The 26,896-nt window shown below is 39.5% G+C and overlaps 1 protein-coding gene across 1 annotated transcript in view; it reads right to left on the bottom strand.

Annotated features, from left to right (window-relative positions):
- The window catches only part of LOC150080054 (uncharacterized), a 559,273-nt gene that overhangs the window by 449,209 nt on the left and 83,168 nt on the right, over nt 1-26,896 (bottom strand). Inside the window, exon 7 of the mRNA XM_090381984.1 lies at nt 8,799-9,061. Coding sequence (XP_090238110.1) covers nt 8,799-9,061 — 263 coding nt within the window. The remainder of the gene's footprint in view (nt 1-8,798; nt 9,062-26,896) is intronic.

A 26,896-nucleotide genomic window follows, 5' to 3' on the forward strand; every position in this document is an offset into this window, starting at 1 on the left:
CCAAGGGAGAATGCAGTGATAGTGTTTATGTGGTTTGTAAATGTTTGTTGGTACAGTATATATAAAGTAATGTAAGTTATTTTTAACTTTGTATTCTTTCGGCCAATTACATTTGCTCTTCTGCTCACTCCCATTCACTTTCTCTGCATGCATTCCCATCCCCCTCCCCTACATTGGTTTGGGGCCCCAGGTTCCTACACATGGCATGGTAGTCATGGGGAGTTTTGTTATGTCAGGTTTCTGTCAGGGTGCAGAATACTGCTATCCTAACAGTTTTTAAGTCATCATCTGGGCGTGGTGGGAAACTTGGGCAATTTTACTATTGATTATTGTTTAATTGCTGGGGGGCTGAAATTGCTCTGCGCATTTCGAAAACTTTCTGTGTGAAAGATGTAAAAGCTTTATAACTTTGCTCTTCTATGATGAAGAGATGTTCTTCTCCCCTGGGAAGGGGACCAATCTGTGCTATTAGCTCTGTTCTGGGGATGTCATATATTATACATTCATAGAGAATGTGTGCCCAGTCTTCACTTTCGCCACAGGTGCAGTTTGGGTCATGGGTCAGGCCTAAGGAGGTTAGTTTCGCCTTTAGGGAGCCGTGCCCTGTCAATATAAATGTTGTAAAAAGTCCAGGGGCATACCACTTAGGTGGCTTTGGGCTAACCACTGACACCAGTGACAGAAACCGTTTGGTGACCAGACCTCTGGTTTCCCGCTCCCACTTTGTTTGCCATAGCTCGTGGAGCTTTGTGGCTATTCTTTTTCTTTCATCATTGAAGGTATTGGTTGTATCAAGGGCTATCCCCAGAAATGCTGTGGGTATGCCCTTTTTAAATCTATAATATAAGCCTCTTTTGGCTACTTCCAGGTAAAGTGGGAGAGTTCCGGCCAGCAACTGTAGTGCAGGTGTGCTTACTGTGCGACATGCTCTGGTAATAGTGAGTAGTATTGTCCTTTGTATCGATTCTAATTTATTCCTATTTCTTACTATAGCCGAGCAGATTAACCACGCACCGGCTCCATAGGTGATAACAGGCAGGAACATTGCACGGTATATGATTGCCAAGGTCTTTCTTTTGAGTCCCCAGTCTGCTCGACTGATCCTGGCAATCATACCTGCATAATTTCGCACTTTCTTTGCCAAGTAGATCAAATGGGGGTAAAAAGTTAATTTTGAATCAAAGACCACTCCAAGATATTTTAGTTCTGTTACCATTTTTATAGTGATTGTGTTAATTTTGATTTGTGGACGTCTTCTCATGTTCAAACAAATACTTCTAAAAGGTAATTTTAGAAGTATTTGTTTGGTTTTTTCAGGCGATATTTTGAGCATGTGCATTTACACTGACAGTGGTAGAGAATGAAAGGGACCTGGGGGTGGTTGTGCAGGCAGATATGAAGTTCTCTGAGCAGTGCAGATGGGTTGCAAGAGTAGCTCATGGTGTATTGTCAATGATATATAGAAATTTTTCTAGCAGGGATAAGGAGGTGATTATTCCCTTGTATAAGGCAATGGTCAGGCCACACCTAGAGTACTGTCTACAGGTCTGGAGGCCTCATTTCAAGAAGGAAGTAGAGCTGCTGGAACGAGTACAGAGAAGGGCAACAAGATTGGTGAATGGAACAAAGGGGTGCTCTTACGAAGAAAGGCTTAAGATTTGCAAATTACAGTGTCTGGAGACTAGGCACCAGCGAGACGATCTGATTGAGGTGTATAAAGCCTTGAATGGTTTGAGCATGCTCAATGCTGATGGGATTCTTCCTCTTGTTCAGAAAAATCACCTGAGAGGGCATAAATTCAAATTGAGGAAAGACAGATGTAGGATAGACGTGCGGAAATTTGCCTTTAGCCAGTGGGTGGTTGGTTGGTGGAACAGACTTCCATCCCTTGTCGTGGAAGTTGATAGCCTAAATACGTTTAAGGCTCAGCTGGACAGGTATTTTGAACGAACAGAGGGGTGAAGTGGAAGTGGTTTTTTTTTTTTTTTTTTTTGGCTGATGCTGCATAAGCTTGCTTTCTTGCATCAAATGCCTCTACTAATGCTAATGCTAATAAAGGGATGGTTGAGTAGGAGACAACAGAGAGGAGTGGAGTTCCGCACGGTTTGGTGTTGGGCCCATTGTTGTTCTGTATATTTATCAATGATATCGATGAAGGTATATCAGGTTTAATGTCCAAGTTTGCAGGGTTGTTAACAACAGAAAAGACAGTACGGTACTCCTACTGGATCTAGATATGTTGAGAAAATGGGCTGAAATTTAACATTGACAAATGCAAAGTACTGCACATGGATAGCAATAACCGAAGAGAAATATACCAACTGTGTGGTACTAAACTCAGAGAAGTGGAAAGTGAAAAAGACCTGGTGGTAATTGTGCAGTCAAATATGAAGTTTCCTGAGCAGTGCAGATGGGCTGTCAGGGCAGATAATGGAGTATTGTCAATGTTATATATAAATTTTGCTAGCAGCGACAGGGAGGTGATTATCTCATCATACAAGTCAATGGTCAGGCCACACAGAGTACTGTATACAGGTCTGGAGGACTCATTTTATGAAGGATGTAGAGTTACTAGAATGATTACAAAGAAGGGCAACAAAACTGGTGAGGGGAGAAAAAAAGGGGTGCTCTTACCAAGAAGGGCTTAAGTTCTGCAAATTGCAGTGCCTGGAGAGTAGGCACCTGCGAGATGATCTGATTGAGGTGTATAAAGCGTTGAATGGGTTGAGCAAGCTGAATGCTGATGGGATTCTTCCTCTTGCTGAGATTAAGAACCTGAGGGGGCACAGATTCAAATTGAGGAAAGACAGTTATAGAATAGATGTGCAGAAATTTTGCCTTTAGCCAGAGGGTAGTAGATGGGTGGGAACAGATTTCCATCTTTTGTTGTTGAAGTTGATAGCCTAAATAAATTTAAGCTGACAGGCATTTGGAATAGAAGGTTGTTTTAAAATTTTTTTGGCTGATGCTACATAAGCTGGCTTTCTTTCATCACATGCCTCTACTAATGCCATAGTGGAACAAATAAATACATGGGTTGCATTACAGTAACTAACAGAAACAAGTGCATGTATACCAATGGTATGAGTATAATTAACAAATTGGTGAGCTTGAAGTGCTAGTCAAGACATCACACTCCAATCAATGCCTCCTGTGTTCTTTTGTCAAAAGGATGTCAGAAGGATTTTGAGAAGTATATTGATGCTAAGAAAGCTCCAGGTCCCGACGGTATTTCTCCACTTGTTCTCAAAACCTGTGCTCCCAAACTTAATCCTGTTATTGGTCACCTTTTTCACTTTCTTATTCCAAAGGTGTTTTTCCTTCTGCTTGGAAATTTGCTCATATCCAGCCAGTTCCTAAAGAGGGTGACAAATCCCTCCCATCAAATTATTCTCCTATTGCAATTACTTCTATTCTTTCTAAAGTAATGGAGAAATCAATTAACCACCAACACTTAAACTACCTAGAAGCCCTCCGTCTAATCAATGATCGCCAGTATGGATTCTGTCAGTGTGGATGCACTGGTGACATTCTGGGTTATGTTACCCATTTATGGACTAATTCAATGGAAAGGTTTGGTGAAACACAAGTAGTTGCTGTTGACATCTCAAAGGCTTTTGATTGTGTTTTGCATAAAGGTCTTCTAAACAAGCTTCCATCTTATGGTTTTCCAACTGCTTTTTGTAATTGGTTATCCAGTTTTCCCTCTGTTCGCTCACTTAGGGCGATGGTAGATGGCTCTCGGTCTTCTAACTTCTTCACTAATGCTGGTGTCCTCCAAGGTTCAGTTCTTTCCCCCACTCTTTTCCTTTTGTATATTAATGACCTTCTTCCATTGACTGGAAATCCCATCCATAGTTTTGACGATGATAGCACATTGCATTCCACTTTCCATCTTGAGAAACCTTGCCCTGCTCAATCAGCTTCAACTACTTGAAAATCTGCTACCAATTCCTTAAATGCCAATCTCCAGGTAATTCTCCAGTGGGGCAAAGACAACTTAGTTGATTTCAACCCTTCTAAAACTCAGTCTTGTCTTATATCTCGCAAAAAGGATTCTTCTGCTCCTATGCTTATCTTTAGTGACACTCCAATTTCTAGGCAAAAGGATATATCTCTTTTGGGGATTACCCTGACTTCTAATCTCTCTTGGCACAAGCACATTACAAATATTGCTTCCTCTGCATCTAAAAAACTTGGTTTTCTCTTTCGCTCTCGGCGTTACTTTTCTTCAAAACAGCTGCTCACTCTGTATAAATCGCAAATCCGCCCTGCCATGGAATATTGTTCCCACATTTGGGTTGGTGCCCCCAAAACCTCTCTCAGGCTTCTTGATTCCATTCAGAAGAGGGCAGTTAGCTTAATTAATGATTCATCTCTAACAGAGTCTCCACTCGCTGTCTCATAGACATAGTTTCTGCTGCATGCCTCTTCTACAGATACTCCCATTGGCACTGTTCTTGTGAATTGGCTTCTATAATTCCCGCTCTCTCTTTCAAAACAGTTCGAATACGTGCAGCCACCTGCTAACATCCATTTACCGTCCAACTTCAGACTCACAGAACCAACTTTTCGTCTTTCTCGTTTATTTATTCAACTGCCATTTTCTGGAACAACCTTCCTTCATAGGTATTTCCTGGAAATTACAGTCTACAGAAGTTCAAGTTCAATGTCAACAAATGTCTTCTTTCGTGTTCTCAACCTCCAACCCAAGCATGGTACTAAGTACTATAGGTTCTAATACCTCTCGTGTTTGGGGTTTACATAAGAAAAAAAATAATAAGCTTGCTGTCTTGCATTTCATGCCGCTACTAATGCTAATACCAATTTTTAAAAAATTGTTTGGACTTTCAGCGCTCTAACTTCCCCCATTTTGACGACTGAAGTAGCCACTGAGATGAAACCACACTTTGTCAGCGATATAAATTTTATCTGAAATTTCAATAGCTTCACAGCAAACTAAGCATTTAAACCAGTGATTTGATTTGATTTGATTTTGGGTTTATTGGCGCAAAATTAAACCAGTGACAGCACTGTAATCTTTGAAGACTATTCTGAAATCGAATCTCTTGCATACTGTGGATTCGGAATGGAAAAAGTTTCAAGTATTTTCTTATAATAAAATGAACTGAACCAAGTGATATCTCTTTTTGAATGCTGAGTTTTTGAAAAGAGATATAACATTAGCAGAGGCATATGATGCAAGAAACCAAGCTTATATAGCATCTTATATGCCAAAAATCCCCTTTCCATTTCAGACATTCACTCCAAAAGTATGTCCAATTTTTTTTTATTTATTAAAGCAACAACTGGTGGAAGTTTGTTCCAGCAATCACCATCCACTGGCTAAAGGCAAATTTCCACGCATCTATTCTACAAATGTCGTTCCACAATCAAATTCAAGCCCTCTCGGGAGTGCAATCTGAGCAATAGTAAAAATCGCATCAGCACTGAGCTTGCACAAACCATTCAAGGCATCATACACCTGAAATAGATAACCCACAGGTGCCTAACCTGAAGACGTAATTTTCAGAACTTAAGTGGTTCTCGGGAAGAGCAGCCTTTTGTTTCCCTCTTCAATCTCGCTGCCATTCAGCTTGTTCCAGTAGTTCTACATCCTTCCTAAAACAAAGTCTCCAGACCTGTATGCTGTACTCAAGGTATGGCTTAACCACTGCCTTATACAAGGGGATAATCGCCAACTTATCTCTGCTAGAAAAATTTCTGAATATCAATCGCAGGACCCAATGAAATGCTCTACCAGACTGTTTGCACTGCTCAAAAAACTTCATATCGCACTGCACATATCGCATTTTGTCCTCCACTACCCTGACTGTAGTACCACACAGCTGGTAGGTTTCTCTGGGGTTACTGCTTCCCATAGGCAGTACTTTGCATTTGTCAATGTTAAACTTCAGTTTCCAGCTCTCAGCCCATTTGCCCAGCTTTTCTAGATCCTGTTGCAGCCGCATATTTCATTACTATCATTAAAAACCCTGCCAACATTCGTATCATCTGCAAACTTGAACATTAAGCCTGATATACCTTTATCACTATCACTGTTAAATATAGAAAACAACAATGGGTCCAAGTTCAAACCCTGGGGGGTGTCCACTAAAAACACTAGTCCCCAAAGAGCAGTGTCCATTGATTACCTCTCTCTGTTACTTTTCCAACTCAACCATCTTTTATCCATAGCAGCAACTTGCCTTTAATGCCATACTGCTCCAATTTGTATAGCAGTCTTCCATGTGAAACAATATCAAAAGCTTTCCTAAAATACAAATATAAGAAAGTAAAATTATTTTTTGCATTCAGTTCCTTTGTGATCACATAGTAGGACCCAATAAAACTGGCCAGACAAGACTTCCCCTTAAAATGCATGCTATATATGAACTATTACTTCAGTCTTGTCTAGATGATTGTGCAATGCTTCTCTAACTAATGACTCCAAAATTTGTCCTGGAACAGAAGTTAAAACTAACATGTCTGCAGTTACTCCTGTTACCATTTAAATTTGCTTTGTGATTAAGCACATTAGCATTAGTTGAGGCATATTATTATTATTATTACTATATATAGTAAACGAATTCTCTTGATAAATACAATTGTATTGTATTGTATTGTATTATATGATGCAAGAAAGCAAGCTTATACAGCATTAGCAAAAAAAACCTCCCTTCTGATTTCATCTATCCATTTGCTCCAAACGTCTGTCCAATTCTTCCATGAATTTATTTAAGCTATCAACTTCCACAACAACAGATGGAATTCTGGCTAAAGGCAAATTTCCACACATATCCTTCATCTGACTTTCCTCAATTTGAATCTATTCCCCCTCAGGTTCTTAATCTGACCAAGAGGAAGAATCCCATCAGCACTGAGCAAGCTCAACCTGTTCAACGCATTATACACCTTGCAGGTGAATACTCTCCAGGCACTGCAATTTGCAGTACTTCAGCCTTTCTTTGTAAGAGCACGAATCTTGTTGCCCTTCTTTGTACTCATTCTAAAAATTCTACATCCTTCCTAAAATGAGGTCTCCAGACCTGTACACAGTATTTAAGGTGTGCCCTGTCCACTGCCTTGTACAACGGGATAATCACCTCCTTGACTCTGTTAGCAAATTTCCTATGTATTATTGACAACACACCATGACTTGCTCTGGCAGCCTGTCTGCATTGCTCAACAAACTTCATATCTGACTGCACAGTAACCCCCAAGGAAATTTTCACTCTCCACTTCCCTGAGTGTAGTACTACACAGTTGGTACATTTCTCTTGGGTTTTTGATACCCATATGCAGTACTTTCCATTTGTCAATGTTAAACTTCAATTTCAATTTGCCCAACTTATCTAAATTCAGTTGCAGTATCATCATACTGCCTTTACTGTCATTAACAACCCTGCCAACTTTTGTATCATCTGCAAACTTGGAAATTAAGCCTAATATACTTTCATCAATATCATTGATGAATACAGAAAACAACAATGGGCCAAGCACCAAACTCGGTGGAACTCCACTAATAACATTAGTCCACAAAGATCAGTGTCCACTGATTACCACTCTCTGTCGTCTCCCATTAAACATCCCTTTATCTATTGTCGCAACTTGTGCTTAATGCTATGCCGCTCCAATTTGTACAGCAGTCTTCCATGTGCAACACTATCAAAAGCTTTTCTGAAATTCAAGTATATGATATCAAAATTATTTTTTTGCATCCAGTTCCTTTGTGACCACATCATAGTATCCAAATAAAATTGGCCAGACAAGACTTCCCCTTATCAAACCCATGATGTGTATGAACTATTACTGCAGTCTTGTGTAGGTGAACCTGTATCACCTCTTTAACCAGTGACTCCATTATTTTCCCCAGAACAGAAGTTAAACTAACAGATCTATAATTATTTGTGTCACCCTTTAAAACGTCCATTGTGAATTTGGGATACATTTGCACATCTCCTGTTTCACCTATCCTCTTTGCATAATATATTCCCTGTCTCCCAGACAATAGAGTCACCAACATTAACTAGTTCCTCTGGTTCCAACACATTCTACCTTGTAGAGTGCTTGTGTGCTTCCAGATGCACAGAAATGATCTCTGGCATTGAGTTGGGCAGCTGAGAGCTTGATGGGCCCCTCATATTAATTTCTTCGAGGGCAGTTACCCTAACACCTCAAACTCTCATAGATGCACATCAGAATGCTGAGCTGGCATCTAATTTCTGGACACCAGATCTGGGCACCTAGGACACACAAAGACATCCTCCTTGGCTAGATCATGTCCTCTTCCAGAAATGTCCGCAAACATTTCACATTTTGCACATTTTTTAAGACTGTGATGCTTTGGAGAATTGCCCCTTCGTTTCTCCCCTGAGTCACGGCACTCACGCTAATCTGTGTTGGTTGCTTTGCAGCTCTAGTCTGGATCATGATTTCTGTTTAAATACAATTTAATTAACAATGAATTTGTCTGGAGACTGTACAAATTAATGTTCCTTATTCCTAACTGATCCACAAAACTCATGGAGAGTTAGCATTCAGAAATTTTTAAACCAATTTTTGTAAGACTATTTCCACTTGAAAATAAACTTTCACTTGCTCTAGTTAAGTAATATCCTTTCCCAGCATCTTCATACAATTACACTAATGATCATTAATTGATAGCATTGGCTAAATGCTATCAATTAATGCTATCAAATACAAGTAATGTGAATTTACTTTTAAAATGAATAACTGTATTCTATTCTATATAAAAATCTTTTGTATAACTTTTTTATGGATAATTATTAACTAACCTGAATATGAAGGTACTTGATGGTGACATGATGAAAAAGTCTGCTCTTTCTGTAAGGTTTTCTCACTGGAGAATGGGTTTTCACTTTCAGATTTCTTATTAGTCACACTATTTTCTTGAATTTCTTTCTCCTTGATACCTTCATTTATTTTATCTGGAACACCCTCAATTTCTTGAGATTCAGAGATGGAATTCCGAGTTGTAAATAAAGTTTCCCAGCGTTTTTTTTTGCGCATTTCACGTAACTCATGCCTTTTTTCCAACCTGAATATATAAGACAGACAGAGAGAGAGATCTTGATGAATGAGCGTGTGTGCGTGCACACACACACACACACACACAGAGAGAGAGAGAGAGAGAGAGAGAGAGAGAGAGAGAGAGAGAGAAATATACACACAGTATACCTTAAAAGTGGATAATGCACACATATCAAAGAATATTTTATTGATAGAATAATTTAATAATATAATTTTGTTTTACATTAATCACTTGACCCTCACCGGTAAACTCAAAGCCAATTTTTGATAATGGGAGGGTTCAACATCAGAGATTAGTTCAGTAACTCGTTTATGGGCATGTTGGCCTTGCTTGAAGGTGATTTTGCAATTCTTCCCCAAGGTTTTCAAGTTGGGTTAAGATCGATAATCTGGGAAAGTGGAACTGTCGAAAATGCCATGGCAATTTGGACAACTCCGTTTTCCCCAGAACCTAATGGTTGACAATATTCAATAACTATTGAAGGGATTGATGTAATATTCTTCTGAGGGCACTGTAGTCTTTCTGTAAATTTCTTTGGTCTATACCAGAAGGTTCTCAATGGTGGCAAAAATTGGTTTTTGGGGGGTGAAAAAATCATGGGTATTATAATGGTTTGTGGCTCTTCAAATTTCAACCCTACCCTACCCGACGACATCTTATTACTTAATATTTAATTTCTCTCATTGGGTTTTCTTTTCCCCTGAGACAACTGATTTTTAACATATAGGTATATTATATTAGGAGTGAGTGAGATATTTTTATAAAAGGAAGATAGTGGGCGTGATTTAAATCAACCAACTTTGCTTTTCATGGGCATTAAATGCCTAAGTGCTTTCAGAGGTAATTTCTCTGCAATATTTGGCTTTTACGCCTTTCCAACAGCTGTGACCTTGGCAGGACTTGGTTTATTTATTAATTCTTTTGTTCATTGATCAATACATGAGGCATGGATGGAATGGGGAAATGTTTAAGCCTATTGTTTCTACTTTCTAAGCAACAATTAGTATTGATTTATTGTTTCCTTGTGGAGGTTGTTTATTTTTGATCCACAGTGCTTTTGTGAGCAGCATGGGCTATGAGGTTAAATAAAAATAGTTTATATTTTATTATTTAATTCTTTGTAGTTATTAAACTCATCATCAATCATGTCAAGTGCTGAAAATAAAGTGTTGACAGGGGCTCACATCTGGTGAATATGGACTTGGCAAACCCAGGGTCCTGAGCTGGATATCTCTCTCTCTCTCTCTCTCTCTCTCTCTCTCAGAGTAATGCGGGAATTTTTTTTTTTTTTTTTTTGGGTGGTGTAGCATAAGCCTCAGGCTTCCTTGCACCATATGGTTAATAATAATAATAATAATAATAATAATAAAATAGTATCTCGATGAATATCTAACTTATAGTTTTAATGAAAGCCCCTTCAACTCAAGACAACTTATGTGTCTTATGTGTAATAGTTATTTTTCAAATGAGGCTATGAAACCATCAAGACTTTTAGATCACTTGAAAATAAAACATCCTGATAAAGGTGGTAAACATATCGAATATATTAAAAATTTAAAACAGAATTTTCAACAATGTAAGACTGTTATTTCCTTATTTAAGAAGAACACACAAACAAATGACTACGGAATGATTCAATATATGTTTATGATTCAATCATACGGAATGATTCAATATATGTGTTTATGAATGATATTGATGATGGGATATCAAGTTTAATGTCCAAGTTTGCAGATGATACAAAGGTTGGCAGAGTTGTTAAGGACACTACTGACGCTATGCTGCTGCAACAGGATCTGGAAAGGTTGAACAGATGGGCTGAGAGGTGGCAAATGAAGTTTAACATTGACAAATGTAAAGTACTACATATGGGAAACAGTAACCCCAGAGCAACGTATCAACTCTGCGGTACTACACTGACAGTGGTGGAGAATGAAAAGGACCTGGGGGTAATTCTGCAGGCAGATATGAAGTTCTCTGAGCAGTGCAGACGAGCTGCAAGAGTAGCTCATGGTGTCTTGTCAATGATATACAGGAATTTTTCTAGCAGGGATAAGGAGGTGATTATTCCCTTGTATAAGGCAATGGTTAGGCCACATCTTGAGTACTGTATACAGGTCTGGAGGCCTCATTTCAAGAAGGATGTAGAGCTGCTGGAACGGGTACAGAGAAGGGCAACAAGATTAGTGAATGGAACAAAGGGTCGCTCTTACGAAGAAAGGCTTAAGTTTTGCAAATTACAGAGTCTGGAGACTAGGCACCGGCGAGGTGATCTGATAGAGGTGTATAAGGCTTTGAATGGTTTGAGCATGCTCAATGCCAATGGGATTCTTCATCTTGCTCAGAATAATCACCTCAGAGGGCATAAATTCAAATTGAGGAAGGACGGATGTCGGATAGATGTGCCTTTGGCCAGCGGGTGGTTGGTTGGTGGAACCGACTTCCATCATTTGTTGTTGAAGTTGATAGCCTAAACAAATTTAAAGCTCAACTGGACAGGTATTTCGAACGAACTGAGGGGTGAAATGGGAGTGGTGTGTGTTTTTTTTTTTTTTTTTTGGCTGATGCTGAATAAGCTTGCTTTCTTGCATCATATGCCTCTACTAATGCTAATGCTAATGCTAATATTATTAAATTGCAGAAATCATTGCAAAAACTGGTAGTGCACATACAGTTGTTGAGACTTTTATAGGACCCACATTAGAGATTATAATTTCAACAGTGATGCATCAAAATCCTTCCAGTAGTTTAAAAGCATTGCCATTTAGCAACGATTCCATTCGAGGATGAATTGATGAGATGTGAGTTAACACTGAAGGGCAGCTAACTGACAAACTAAAAATGAGAAAATTTTCTATTCAGATTTATGAATCCACAATTACTGACAATAAGGCCCCTCTAATGGCATACATTCATTATTTCAATGAAGTTTGTAAATTGCAAGAAGAGACGTTGTTTGTAAAATCTATAGCAACTGACTGCAGTGAAGCATCCATTTTTCCTGCTGTAAAAATATGGTTTGATGAAAAACAAGTACCACTGGACAATTTGGTATCCAGTGCCACTGATGCCTCCATGGTTGGAAGCAAAGGATTTATAGCCCACCTAAAGGAAGTATGTCCCGAAGTTCTTGCATTACACTGCATTGTGCACCAACATCATCTGGTTGCAAAAAATATTAGTCCAGTTCTTTATCAATCTCACAGTATAGTTATTAAAACCATCAATAAAATAAAGTCACATAGTAAATATGATAACCTTTTCATATAATTTGTGTTGATAATGAAGAACAGCATGTGAGGCTTCTTTTACATACAGAAGTTAGATGGCTTTCTACAGGAAACTGTCTAACAAGATTTGCAAACCTTTTTGATATTATAATTAGTTTTCCTGAAACGGAAGGAGACACAGATTTAGCAAAGGAGATCAGCAAACATAAAAACAACATATACTATATGGCTTGGATTTTTCAAATTTTTTTTTATTTATTAAAGCAACAACTGGTGGAAGTTTGTTCCAGCAATCACCATCCACTGGCTAAAGGCAAATTTCCACGCATCTATTCTACAAATGTCGTTCCACAATTCAAATTCAAGCCCTCTCGGGAGTGCAATCTGAGCAATAGTAAAAATCGCATCAGCACTGCAATATTTTTTATGTAAACCCCAAACACGAGAGGTATTAGAACCTATAGTATATAGTACCGTGCTTGGGTTGGAGGTTGAGAAGATGAAAGAAGATATTTGTTGACATTGGACTTGAACTTCTGTAAACTAATTTTCAGGAAATACGAATGAAGGAAGGTTGTTCTAGAAAATGGCAGATGAATGAATAAACGAGGATGATGAAAAGTTGGTTCTGTGAATTTGAAGTTGGAGAGAGCAGGAATTATAGAAGCCAATTCAGAAGAACAGTGCCCATGGAAATATCTGTAGAAGAGGCATGCAGCAGAAACAGTATGTCTATGAGACAGGTAGTGGAGAGACTCTGTTAGAGATGAATCATTAATTAACCTAACTGCCGTCTTCTGAATGGAATCAAGAAGCCTGAGAGAGGTGTTGGGGGGGCACCGCCCCAGAAGTGGGAACAATAGTCCATGGTAGGGCGGATTTGCAATTTGTACAAAGTGAACAGCTGTTTTGAAGAAAAGTAATGCTGAGAGTGAAAGAGAAAACCAAGTTTTTTAGATGCAGAGGGAGCAATATTTGTAATGTGTTTGTGCCAAGAGAGATTAGAAGTCAAGGTAATCCCCAAAAGAGATATATCATTTTACCTAGAAATCGGAGAGTCACCAAAGATAAGCATAGGAGCAGAAGAAACCTTTTTGCGAGATATAAGACAAGACTGAGTTTTAGAAGGATTGAAATCAACTAAGTTGTCTTTGCCCCACTGAAGAATTACCTGAAGATCCGCATTTAAGAAATTGGTAGCAGATTTTCGAGAAGTTGAAGATGATTGAGCAGGGCAAGGTTTCTCAAAATGGAAAGTGGAATGCAATGTGCTATCATCATCAAAACTATGGATGGGATTTCCAGGCAATGGAAGAAGGTCATTAATATACAAGAGGAAAAGAGTGGGGGAAAGAACTGAACCTTGGAGGACACCAGCATTAGTGGAGAAGTTAGAAGACAGAGAGCCATCTAGCATCACCCTCAGTGAGCGATCAAAGAGAAAACTGGATAACCAATTACAAAAAACAGATGACAAACCATAAGATGAAAGTTTGTTTAGAAGACCTTTATGCCAAACACGATCGAAAGCCTTTCAGATATCAAGAGCAACTGCTTGTGTTTCACCAAACTTTTCCATTGAATTTGTCCATAAATGGATAACATATGTCAGAATATCACCAGTGGATCGACATTGACAGAATCCATACTGGCGATCGTTGATTAGACGGAAGGTTTCTAGGTAGCTTAAGAGTTGGCAGTTAATGGATTTCTCCATTACTTTAGAAAGAGTAGAAGTAATTGCAATAGGACAATAACTGGATGGGAGGGATTTGTCACCCTTTTTAGGAACTGGCTGGATATCAGCAAATTTCCAAGCAGAAGGAAAAACACCTTTGGAATAAGAAAGTGAAAAAAAGGCAGCAAAGAATAGTAGTATGTTCAGCACAGATTTTGAGGACAAGTGGAGAAATACCATTGGGACATGGGGTTTCTTAGCACCAAGATTCGTCAAAATTCTTCTGACATCCTTTTGATGGAAGACCAGAGGAGGCATTGAATGGAGCATGTTGGGAATGGAGGGAGGGAGCTGTTTTACCAAGATCATTAATACATGAGTTGGAAGAATGAAGTATCACTTCAACTTCAAGGGAAATTAATTACAGTGATAGACTGCAAATGCGCATTAAAAGCCTTTACTGAAAAACTTCACTGAAATATTTGAAAGCAAGTTAATGAGAAAACAATTTCATGGTATGCAAGAGTTAATTGAAATCAATGAATCTCTCAATGAGAATGATCTTAAGAATTACTCAATTTATTTCTGTTCTTTAAACGGTGAAATTAAAAATAGATTTTTAGATTTATTTTCCTTTAGCATGGGCACATGATGCAAGAAAGCAAACTTATATAGCATCAGCCAAAAAAACAGACACCCCTTCTCATTTCACCCATGCACTTGCTCCAAATGTTGTCTAGTTCTGCTTTGAATCTGTTCAAGCTATCAACTTCTACAACAACAGATGGAAGTTTGTTCCAGCAATCAACCACCTGGCTAAAGGTAAACTTCCACAGTGATGCCATGGATGGTAGATCCAACTGGATGCAATGCCGAGTCTGCTAGGGAAGGAATGCAAGTACTGATTGAATTAAAATATAACGAAGAATCCAAATATAAATTCAAAAAAGGTGGAATTGCTGAGTTGTGGGGATCAAAAATAACTAAACTTCTTTATCGAACAATGTGGTCTGAAATGGCCAGAGTACTTCTTTGTTTTCCAAAGTCTCATATGGTTGAAAGTGGTTTTAGTTCAGTAAATAAAATATTAACAAAGCAAAAAACAGAACTGATATATGTTCAAGAGGAGACAGAATTAAACTTACTAACGTCATACCAAACATTGAACTTTTAGCTAAAAAGCATCAAGCTCAGAGATCCCATTGAATAAAAAAAAGTAAGTATGAAGTATTTTCTTGTTTAAAATTTTATGGGGGGGGGGAGATGATTAGGAAAAAAATTGTCTAACAAAGCCCTTTAGGGGACAATAATTAAAAAAAGGTTAAAAACATTGGTCTATACAAAAGTTTCCCAGTCATAGTAGCTCCATTTCTATCTGATGATTATGTTAACCACTGTTGGTCTACAACTTTGAAGTTTTGCTGCAATTGCACAAACAATTTGTTTTGTTCGTAATATGGTATCTTCAGTTTACTTGCAGATGGTTATGGAATATTTAATGCCTAAACCTCAATGCCTCTACTGTATTTTACTGATTTACTTACTTCTAGCATGAACGAATTGCCATTAAACCTATTCATGACAGGCAATTGGTGGGTATGGTCTTTTTCCAAATTCCAGGTAAACTGCAGATTATTACAGATATTTTTGGCAATATATTGAATATGCAAATAGGCAGCACTATGATAAAATAGGGACTACCCAATAATGGTCCTCGAGGTCACAGACATTTTCCCAGATATGCCAGACAAACTGTACTTGCTACCTGGGTGTCTAAAATGGTGATTGAACTGATATTCAGGCGACACTCAAGTCAAGTGGACCAACATTGTAGAGCAGATATCATCTTTTAAGGGCACAAAAGGTGATGCTGTTGTTGTACACATTGGAACTAATGACATTAAGAGTAAGAGAACTTCAGATTTACTCAAAAAAAAAAAAAAAAAAAAAAAAAAAAAAATATATATATATATATATATATCACAAGTTAGGATTGAATGTGAAAGTGTCTGCAATTCTACCCAGATATGATAGGAGGGAGTATATGATGAGAGCCTTGTTGATTAATTTGGTCCTGGAGAGATTCTGCAAGGCTCAAGGGGTAGAATTTTTTTCAGCCTGGTCTGTGCTGGTTGACACGAGAGAGAGTGCTTCTACAGGGATGGGGTACACTTAAATAGAAAGGGTGCAAGAATATTTGCTGATGCTATTGAGGCAGTGTTAAGTCGGTCGGAAACTGCTAGACTGGGGGAGATACGCAGACTAAAAGGTGTGCAAACTTAACAGTGGCCGCAAGCAGAGACAAAGTGATTCTTGCACTACTGCTACTAGAATGAGCAGCAGCCTGGAAAGCAAGGTAATGGAGATTTCCAGGACTGCTGGTAGTCATAGTGGAACAAGTAAATACATGGACTGTGTTAGGTTAACTAAGAGTAGGAACAGGTGCATGTATACTTGCATATACAGCAATGCTAGGAGTATAGTTAATAAATTTGATGAGCTTGAAGTGCTAGTGAAGACATCAAAGGCAGATATTGTTGGGATATCAGAGATGTGGTGTCATACAGATATAAGTAGTGCAGAATTGGAATTTGGGGAGTACAATGTGTATAGGAAGGATATATAGGACAGGAAGGGAGGAGGGGTTATGCTGTTAGTTAAGAAAGACAAAATCTAAGGAAGTGCATCCAATTCATGTTGGTGGATAATGCAGTCTTGAGTCTGTTTGGTGTGAAATAAGCATTGGCATTAGTAGAGACATACAATGCAAGAAAGAAAGCTTATGCAGCATCAGGTAAAAAAAAAAAACAACAACAAAAAAAAAACCCGCTCCAATTTTGCCCCTCCATTCGTTCCAAACACCTGTCCAGCTCAGCCTTAAATTTATTTAGGCTATCAACTTCCACAACAAGAGATGGATGTCTGTTCTACCAATCAACTACACACTGGCTAAAGGCAAACTTCCACACATCTATCCTACAACTGTGTTTCCTCAATTTAAATTTATGCCCACTCAGGTGATTATTCTGGGGAAGAAGAAGAATCCCATCAGCATTGAGCATGCTCAAACCATTCAAGGCTTTATACACCTCAAACAGATCACCTCGCAGGTGCCTAGTCTCTCCAGACACTGTAATCTGCAAAACTTAAGCCTTTCTTCGGAAGAGCAACCCTTCGTTCCATTCACTAACCTTGTCCTTCTTTGTACTTGTTCCAACAGGTCTACATTCATCTTAAAATGAGGCCTCCAGATCTGTATTCAGTATTCAAAGTGTGGCTTGACCATTGCCTTATAAAAGGGGATAATCACCTCCTTATCCCTGCTAGAAAAATTCTTGTGTATCATTCACAAGACATCATTGAGCTACTCTTGCAGACTGTCTGCACTGCTCAGAAAAATTCATATCTGTGTGCACAATTAGCCCCAGTTCCTTATGGCTATCAACTTCCACAACAAAAGATGGATGTCTGTTCCACTAATCAACTACCTGCTGGCTAAAGGCAAACTTTCGCACTGTAAGTGTAGAGAATGGAAGGTTAACTGTGTTGATATGTTACACTGGAGTTACTGCTTGCCATATGTAGTACTTTACATTTGTCAATGTTAAACTTCATTCCTGACCTCTCAGCCCATCTGCTCAACTTTTCTAGATCCTGTTGCAGCAGCGTACTGTCATTAGTGTCTTTAACAACCCTGCCAACCTTCATATCATCTGCAAACTGGACATTAAGCCTAATATGCCATTATCAATATCATGTATAAATACAGAAAACAACAATGGACCCAACACAGAACCCTGAGGGACCCAACTAATAACATTAATCCACGAAGAGCAGTGCCCATTGATTACCACTCTCTGTCTTCTCCCACTCAACCATCCAGCAAGCTCTGGGAAAGGAAAAATGAGAGTAGGTGTGTGTTATAGGCCTAACGAATCTGATGAGTATAATGAGCAATTGTGCAGAGAATTAGAGTGGGCCAGTAAATCAGAATGTCTTATAATGGGGGATTTTAACTTTCCAAATATTGACTGGAACTTGTGAGTTCGTTACTCGTATACCAGCAAGACTTTTGCGGATTTATTGGATGACTGTTTTCTACAGCAACATGTTGATAGGCAACCAGAGAGAGAGAGAGAGAGTAATACTCTTGATCTGATTATCAGCAGTGATTATTCATGCATTAAGAATTTGCAGATACAGGAATCACTGGGTGACAGTGATCACAATTACTAATGTGGGAATTACTTAGATTAACTACCATCAAGGCTAAAGGGAAGGACTTTTGCTTTCCTAAAGGTGACTACAGACGTCTCAGACAGTTTTTAAATTCTGTACAGTGGGATCAACTGATGACAGAGGTGGTAATCAACAGACACCAATCTTCGCGGACAAATGTTATTAGTGGAATCCCCGAGGGTTTGGCATTGGGCCCATTGTTGTTTTGTATATTTAACAACAATGAAGGTATAACAGGCTTAATATTCAAGTTTGTAGATGATACAAAGGTAGGCAGAGTTGTCAATGACAATAACGATGGCTGCAACAGGATATAGAAAAGATGGGCTGATAGGTGGCACTGAAGTTTAACATTGACAAATGTAAAGTATTGCATATGGGTAGCAGTAACCCCAGAGTAACGTACCAACTGTGTGGTACGACATTCAGGGTAGTGGAGAATGAAAAAGATCTAGTGGTGATTATGCAGTTTTCAGAGCAGTGCAGACAGTCTACCAGATTAATTTTATTGGCGCATTAGCAACTAAAGCTATAATGCACCAAGACCAGGTCATATATAAAAATTTAAGCTTTCAGTGACGTAATTAGTTAGGTCACTATGTCATAATAACAAAGGTATAAAAAGTATAAAAGATAAATCAATAAAGAAATAACAATAAAATGTAAATCTTAAATATGAGTAAGAATGTTTATTGATTTTAAATAGTTAAAAACAGCAGACATGGTTATTGTTGGATAAAATCTGACTGAGCGTATAAGGCCCAGCCAGATGACTAAAAGTGGTAAAATATAAATTGCGCTCGTGTCTAAAACGTGGCCACTCAGTTAAAATGTGACGAATAGTTAAAATGGTGGCACAGTTCTCGGACATAGGACAGTTATCTGCCTTCAGCAGAAATGCATGCGTAAGATGACTCTGTCCTTTGCGGAGACAAGCTAGAACAACTTCCTCTCTGCGGGGGGGGGGGCTTGATGTCGCCACTATTTCGACGGAATCTACGACAATTTTATTGTAGAAATGAACTTACCCATTATTTGGATTTGTTGCATCCATCAGGTGGTTTCCGAAGGGCTTCGGGCTTCGGTTTCTCAGTACTGGCTTTATCTTTCTTTGGAAAGACAGGTAGTTGGCCTGTGTCCATATCTTCTTCTGCAAAGATTTCCAGGACTGGGTCATCCGATACCGCCTTATCCCTGACATCCATTGTTTCTTGTATTGCAGGTGGCTCTTCCAATATTTGTACCTTTTCTTTACCACTTGGTTTTGGTAGTGATGAAGCATTAGGAGGTACGGAAATAGGAGTGGCAGCTGACTGGGTTTTTTGGATGGGCTTTTGTGAACACAATACATACTGTGCAATAGGAGTAAATGACTCTTTTGGTGATACAGTCATCTCAGTTTGTGTACCGATGGTGCACTTTGCAGAAACCTTCTGGGCGTATAAAGGCTTCCTGCTATTTATTGGTTGAATGAGTTTTCTGGCCTCCTTATAGGATATGTTCAGCTCCATTTTTATTTTTTTGAAATTTTTTTCATCCTTCCACTGCTGGCATGCTCTAGAGTAGGCAGGGTGCTCTTCTTGGCAGTTTACACAAATTGGTTTGGAAGCTGAACGTTCCTTGCTCTCGTGGTCTTTCGTGCCACATCGAGTGCAGGCAGGATTACCACGACAAGCTGTTTGTGAGTGGCCATATTTTTGATATTTAAAGCACCTCAGTGGGTTTGGGATGTAAATCCTCACTGGGCAGTTTAAGTAGCCTACCTTGATGGAACTTGGAGGCCGTGGGATGTTGAATGCTAGGATGAGAACTCGGGTAGGGACGAGATTACCATCCTTCTGCATTGACATTCTCTTGACAGCTGTCACTCCTTGGTCTTCTAGTTCAGAGCAGAATTCTTCTTCAGAGACATGAAGAAGACCCCACTCTGAAATGACACCTCGTGAAGAGTTCAGAGTTTTGTGGGGTGTTACACTTATCGGTATTCCCCCAGTGGATGTCGTTTTCAAGATTCTTTCCGCTCGAAGCTTCGACTAAAAGATTGCCTGAATGCAGCCATTTTACGGATTTTGGTGATCCTGCCAACCCTTCTAATCCTTTCTGGATGAAGAAGGGTGACATCTTCCTGGTAGGACTGCTCTCCGGTGGAATGGAGAATGAGGAAAAGCAGTGTTATAGATGGTGTTTTATCCTCGGTTCTGGCTCTTTTCACAGAATTGGTGTCATTCTCATCTGATCGATTAGGTAAGGGCGATGTTGGGGCTCCAGAAGAAATAGGATTTAAATTACTCATGGGAGTAAAATAAAAATTTCAGATACGTCTGAAGATATGTCAGATACCTCACCTACCACGGAGTCCTACGAGGGGACGCCCACTTGTGAACTAGCAATGCATACACAAATGGGATGACAAGTTTGCTCAGGAGCATCATACCTATGTTTCCAATAAGCCTTGATCCCGTCCCAGGACCAAAGGGAGGGAGACTTATTGGAACGCAGTTGACCCTAGCAGTAAGAACCACCCGCCGATTGTTTCCAGTTGGGCCGGTCCAGAACCACCCGTCTTGTCGAAGCAGGGGCCGAAGTGGTGTATTAAGGCTGGGCCCCTCAACCACCTGGATCCCACTTTCCGAATTTCCAAGGGTCACAGCGCATGGCTGGACATGTCGGATTCCAACGATGTAACCCTGGAACCAAGGCACGGGCATTAGATCCCAGTGATGCTAATCTGGAAGTCCAGCAGCATCACTGGGAGGGCGCTTCACCACGAACAGATGCCCACGTAGAAGGGCAGGCTACCAGAGTAGCTCATGTGATCTTGTAATTAGCATTAGTAGAGGCATTTGATGCAAGAAAGCAAGCTTATGCAGCATCAGCCAAAAAAAAAAAAAAAACCCACTTCCACTTCACCCCTCTGTTCGTTCAAAATACCTGTCCAGCTGAGCCTTAAACTTATTTAGGCTATCAACCTCCACCACAAGGGATGGCAGTCTGTTCCACCAACCAACCACCCGCTGGCTAAAGGCAAATTTCTGCACGTCTATCCTACATCTGTCTTTCCTCAATTTGAATTTATGCCCTCTCAGGTGATTTTTCTGAGCTAGAGGAAGAATCCCATCAGCATTGAGCATGCTTAAACCATTCAAGGCTTTATACACCTCTATCAGATCACCTCGCTGGTGCCTAGTCTCCAGACACTGTAATTTGCAAAACTTAAGCCTTTCCTCGTAAGAGCACCCCTTTGTTCCATTCACTAATCTTGTTGCCCTTCTCTGTACTCGTTCCAGCAGCTCTACATCCTTCTTGAAATGAGGCCTCCAGACCTGTATACAGTACTCTAGGTGTGGCCTGACCATTGCCTTATACAATGGAATAATCACCTCCTTATCCCTGCTGGAAAAATTCCTGTATATCATTGACAATACTCCATGAGCTACTCTTGCAGCCCATCTGCACTGCTCAGAGAACTTCATATCTGCCTGCACAATCACCCCCAAGTCCCTTTCATTCTCTACCACTGTCAGTGTAGTACCACAGAGTTGATACGTTGCCCTGGGGTTGCTGTTTCCCATGTGTAGTACTTTACATTTGTCAATGTTAAACTTCATTTGCCACCTCTCAGCCCATCTGCTCAACCTTTCCAGATCCTGTTGCAGCAGTGTAGTGTCAGTAGTGTCCTTGACAACCCTGCCAACCTTTGTATCATCTGCAAACTTGGACATTAAGCTTGATATACCATCATCAATATCATTTATAAATACAGAAAACAATAATGGACCCAACACTGAGCCCTGAGGGACTCCACTAATAACATTAGTCCACGATGAGCAGTGTCCATTGATTACCACTCTCTGTCTTCTCCCACTCAACCACCCCTTTATCCATAGCAGCAATTTGCCTCCAGTGTCACACTGCTCCAATTTGTGTAGCAGTCTTCCATGTGCAACAGTATCAAAAGCCTTTCTAAGATCCAAGTATATAATATCAAAGTTATCCAGTTCTTTTGTGACTGCATCATAGTATCCAATCAAGTTGGTTAGGCAAGGCTTCCCCTTAACAAAACCATGCTGTGTCTGAGCTATAACTGAAGTCTTGTCTAAATGATCCTGCAGTGCTTCTTTAACCAGTGCCTCCATTAATTTTCCTGGAACAGAAGTTAAGCTCACAGGTCTATAGTTACTTGTGTCAGCCTTTGATCCTCCTTTGTGAATTGGGGTCACATTTGCACATTTCCAGTCTATGGGTACCTCCCCTGAGTCCAAGGAAGCTCTCATAATTATGGCTAAGGGTTTGCTTACTTCCTTTGCTGCCTCCTTTAATATAACTGGATAGATCCCATCCACCCCGGGTGCCTTTCTTGTGTTTATCTTCAACAGTTTCTCCTCCACTTTACTCCCAGTTATTTCAAGATTCTGTAGCTTACTGCTAGAGTTGAATACACCTCTGGCATTCCCCTTGCTGAATAACTCCTCATGTGTGAATGTCGATGCAAAATATTCATTTAGTTTGTTAGCTACCTGAGCAGGATCATCAACAGTTGACCCATCAATATCAAGTGGACCAATCTGATTCATCCCCTTCCTTCTAGAGTTTACATAAGTAAAGAACTCTTTGCTGTTTTTCTTTGCATCCCTTGCCAAGGATTTCTCGTAATCTGCCTTCGCCTGCCTAACCTCCTTTGTAACTTGGTTGCATATCAACTTGTATCTATCATAGGCTTCTGTGTCATGTGTTAATTTGTAAGTATCCCATGAATTTTACTTCTCTGCCATATGCCTCATTAGTTCATCTGACATCCATTTTGGCCTAAACCTTGAACAGTATTTCTTAGTTGGTATGTAAAGCCTAGTAGCTTCCAAGATATGTTCTTTGAATGCTTCCCATTTTGAATTTGCTGTTGGTAACATCATCAGTTGGTCCCACTGTATAGAATTTAAATACTGTCTCAGTCCATCGTAGTCGCCTTTACGGAAGCAATAACCCTTCCCTTTACCCCTAATGGTAGTTACCTCTTTCAGTAAATCCCACTTCAGCACACTGTGATCACTGCCACCTAGTGGTTCATTTATCTGCAGATTCTTAATGCATGAAGAATCACTGCTGATAATCAAATCAAGAGTATTACTCCCTCTAGTTGCCTCCTGAACATGCTGATGTAGAAAACAATCATCCAATAAATCCACAAAAGCCCTGCTAGTGTGTGAGTAACCAGCCCCCAAATTCCAGTCAATATCTGGGAAATTAAAATCTCCCATTATAAGACTCTCTGATTTACTGGCCCACTCTATTTCCCTGTACAGTTCCTTATTATACTCATCAGAGTCATTAGGCCTATAGCACACTCCTACTCTCAATTTTGATCTCCCAATGCTTATGTCACACCAAACTGACTCAACACTGCACTGTCCAGCGATGTCGACTGGCTTCACTTCCTTGGTTTTTATGTGTTTCTTAACTAATAGCATAACCCCTCCTCCCTTCCTATCCTGTCTATCCTTTCTGTAGACGTTGTACTCCCCAAATTGCAGTTCTGCATCCCTTATATCTGTGTGACACGTCTCTGATATCCCAACAATATCTGCCTTTGATGTTTTGAGCAATACCTCAAATTCATCAAATTTATTTACTAAACTCCTAGCATTGGTGTACACGCAAGTATACCTGCACCTGTTTCTATTCTTAGCTACCCTAACACAACCCATGTGTTTATTTGTACCGCAATGGCTCCCAGCAGTTTCTGAAATACCATGCATCTTGTTTTTCAGGCTTCTGCTCATTCTAATAGAAGCAGTGCAAGAATCTCTTTCACCTCTGCCAGTGGCTACTGTCAATCTATTGGTCTTTGTCTCCCCCCAAGCTAGCAGTGATTATTGATTTAATTATATTGCACAGAGGTTATTCTTACAGATCTAGTTATCCAGTCAAAATTTTTGAATCACCCTTATGAATAGGAGAAATACGGGACCACACAACTCCATTCTTCAGGTAATTCTTCTGAATCTAGGGACATTCTCATTATGACGGCTAAAAGTTAACTACTTCTTTTGCAGTTTATTTTATTATTACTGGAAAGATTTATCAGCCCCTGGAATTTTGTGTGCTTTCTGCACCAATTCCTCTTCCACCTTATTTTGTTAATATAAAATCACTTAATTCGTAGTGGGTATTAGACAGACTTCTGCTAACTTTATCTTTAAAAACTTCATCTGTAAATGTAGATGCAAAATATTTATTCTGTTTATCAGAAAGCTCTAAAGGTTCATCAATGGACATATATCCCAATGCGATTCATCTCTTTCATTCTTTTGTTAAAATAAGCAAATAATTCCCAGCTGTATTTCTTTGCACACCTTGCCAAAGACTTACCATAATCTGCCTTAGCTTGTCGAAATCCCTGAGTAACTTCATTATGCATAATTTATTTGTATTGCAGAACTCTGTATTCTCTGACAATTTATAACCATTCCATGTGCATTTTTCCTCTATGCCAGAAGGATGATCAGCACATCTGTTGTTGTTCCACATGTTGGCACTAATGATATTAAGAGAAGGAGACTGGCGGAAATACTCAACAAATACAGGCCAATGATGAAAAAAACCCGCGAGTTAGGGTTTAATTTGAAAGTGTCTGCAATTATCAGTAGTGATTCTTCATGCATTAAGAATCTGCAGATAAAGGTGGCAGTGATTGCAGTAAATTTGAGTAAATCCCACTTCAGAACACTGCAATCACTGCCACTAGGTGGCAGTGGTTGCAGTATGCTGAAGTGGGATTTACTCAAATATACTCGAAAGGTGACTACGGTGTTCTGAGACAGTATTTAAATTCTATACGGTTGGACCAACTGATAACATTACCAACAGCATATTCAAAATGGGAATCATTCAAGGAATTTATCTTGGAAGCTGCTAGGCTTTACATACCAACTAAGAAATATCGTTCAAGGTTTAGGCCTAAATGGATGTCAGATGAACTTTTTTTTTTTTTTTTTATGTGAACCCCAAATACAAGAGGTATTAGAACCTATAGTACTTAGTACCATGCTTGGGTTGGAGGTTGAGAACACAAAAGGATATTTGTTGACATTCAACTTGAATTTCTGTAGATTGTCATTTTCAGGAAATACGTATGAAGGAAGGTTGTTCCAGAAAATGGCAGTTGAATGAATAAATGAGAAAGATGAAAAGTTGGTTCTATGAGTTTGAAATTGAACAGTAAACAGATGTTGGCCGGTGGCTGCATGTGTTCGGACTGTTTTGAAAGAGAGAGCGGGAATTATAGAAGCCAATTCAACTGCCAAATATATCTGTAGAAAAGGCATGCAGCACAAACAGTATGTCTATGATACAGCGAGTGGAGAGACTTTGTTAGAGAGGAGTCATTAATTAACGTAACTGCCCTTTTCTGAATGAAATCTAGAAGCCTGAGAGAGGTTTTGGAGGCACCACCCCAGATGTGGGAACAATATTCCATAGTAGGGCGGATTTGCGATTTATGCAGAGTGAGCAGCTGTTGGAAGAAAAGTAACGCCGAGAGCAAAAGAGAAAACCAAGTCTTTTAGATGCAGAGGAAGCAATAATTGTAATGTGCTTGTGCCAAGAGAGATTAGAAGCCAGGGTAATCCCCAAAAGAGATATATCATTTTGCCAAGAAATCAGAGTGTCACTAAAGATAAGCATAGGAGCAGAATGAGATATAAGACAAGACTGAAACTGAGACTCGCTTTTTGCGAGATATAAGACAAGACTGAAACTGAGACTCGCTTTTTGCGAGATATAAGACAAGACTGAAATTTAGAAGGGTTGAAATAAACTAGGTTGCCTTAGCCACACTGGAGAATTACCTGAAGATCGGCATTTAAGGAATTGGTAGCAAATTTTCGAGAAGCTGAAGCTGATTGAGCAGGACAAGGGTTCTCAAAATGGAAAGTGGAATGTAATGTGCTATCATCGGGAAAACTATGGATAGGATTTCCAGTCAATGGAAGAAGGTCATTAATATACAAGAGGAAAAGGGTGGGGGAAAGAACTGAACCTTGGGGTACACCGGCATTAGTGAAGAAGTTAGAAGACAGAGAGCCATCTACCATCACCCTCAGTGAGCGATCAGAGAGAAAACTGGATAACCAATTACTAAAAACAGTTGGCAAACCATAAGATGGAAAGTAGTTTAGAAGACCTTTATGCCAAACACGATCAAAAGCTTTTGAGATGTCAAGAGCAACTACTTGTATTTCACCAAACCTTTCCATTGAATTGGTCCATAAATGGGTAACATAAGCCAGAATATCACCAGTGGATCGACACTGACAGAATCCATACTGGCGATCGTTGATCAGACGGAAAGTTTCTGGGTAGTTTAAGAGTTGGCGGTTAACTGATTTCTCCATTACTTTAGAAAGAGTAGAAGTAATTGCAATGGGACGATAATTGGATGGGAGGGATTTGTCACCGTTTTTAGGAACTGGCTGGATATGAGCAAATTCCGAGCAGAAGGAAACACACCTTTGGAATAAGAAAGTGAAAAAAGGCGGCAAAGAATAGGAGTAAGTTCAGGAGCACAGGTTTTGAGAACAAGTGGAGAAATACCATCAGGACCTGGAGCTTTCTTAGCATCAAGATTCATCGAAATCCTTCTGATATCCTTTTGATGGAAGACCACAGGAGGCATTAAATGGAGCATGTTGGGAATGA

The sequence above is a fragment of the Mastigoproctus giganteus genome, chromosome 9 (assembly GCF_048544385.1).
Source record: "Mastigoproctus giganteus isolate SK-2022 chromosome 9, ASM4854438v1, whole genome shotgun sequence".
In the NCBI taxonomy this organism is placed as follows: domain Eukaryota; kingdom Metazoa; phylum Arthropoda; class Arachnida; order Uropygi; family Thelyphonidae; genus Mastigoproctus; species Mastigoproctus giganteus.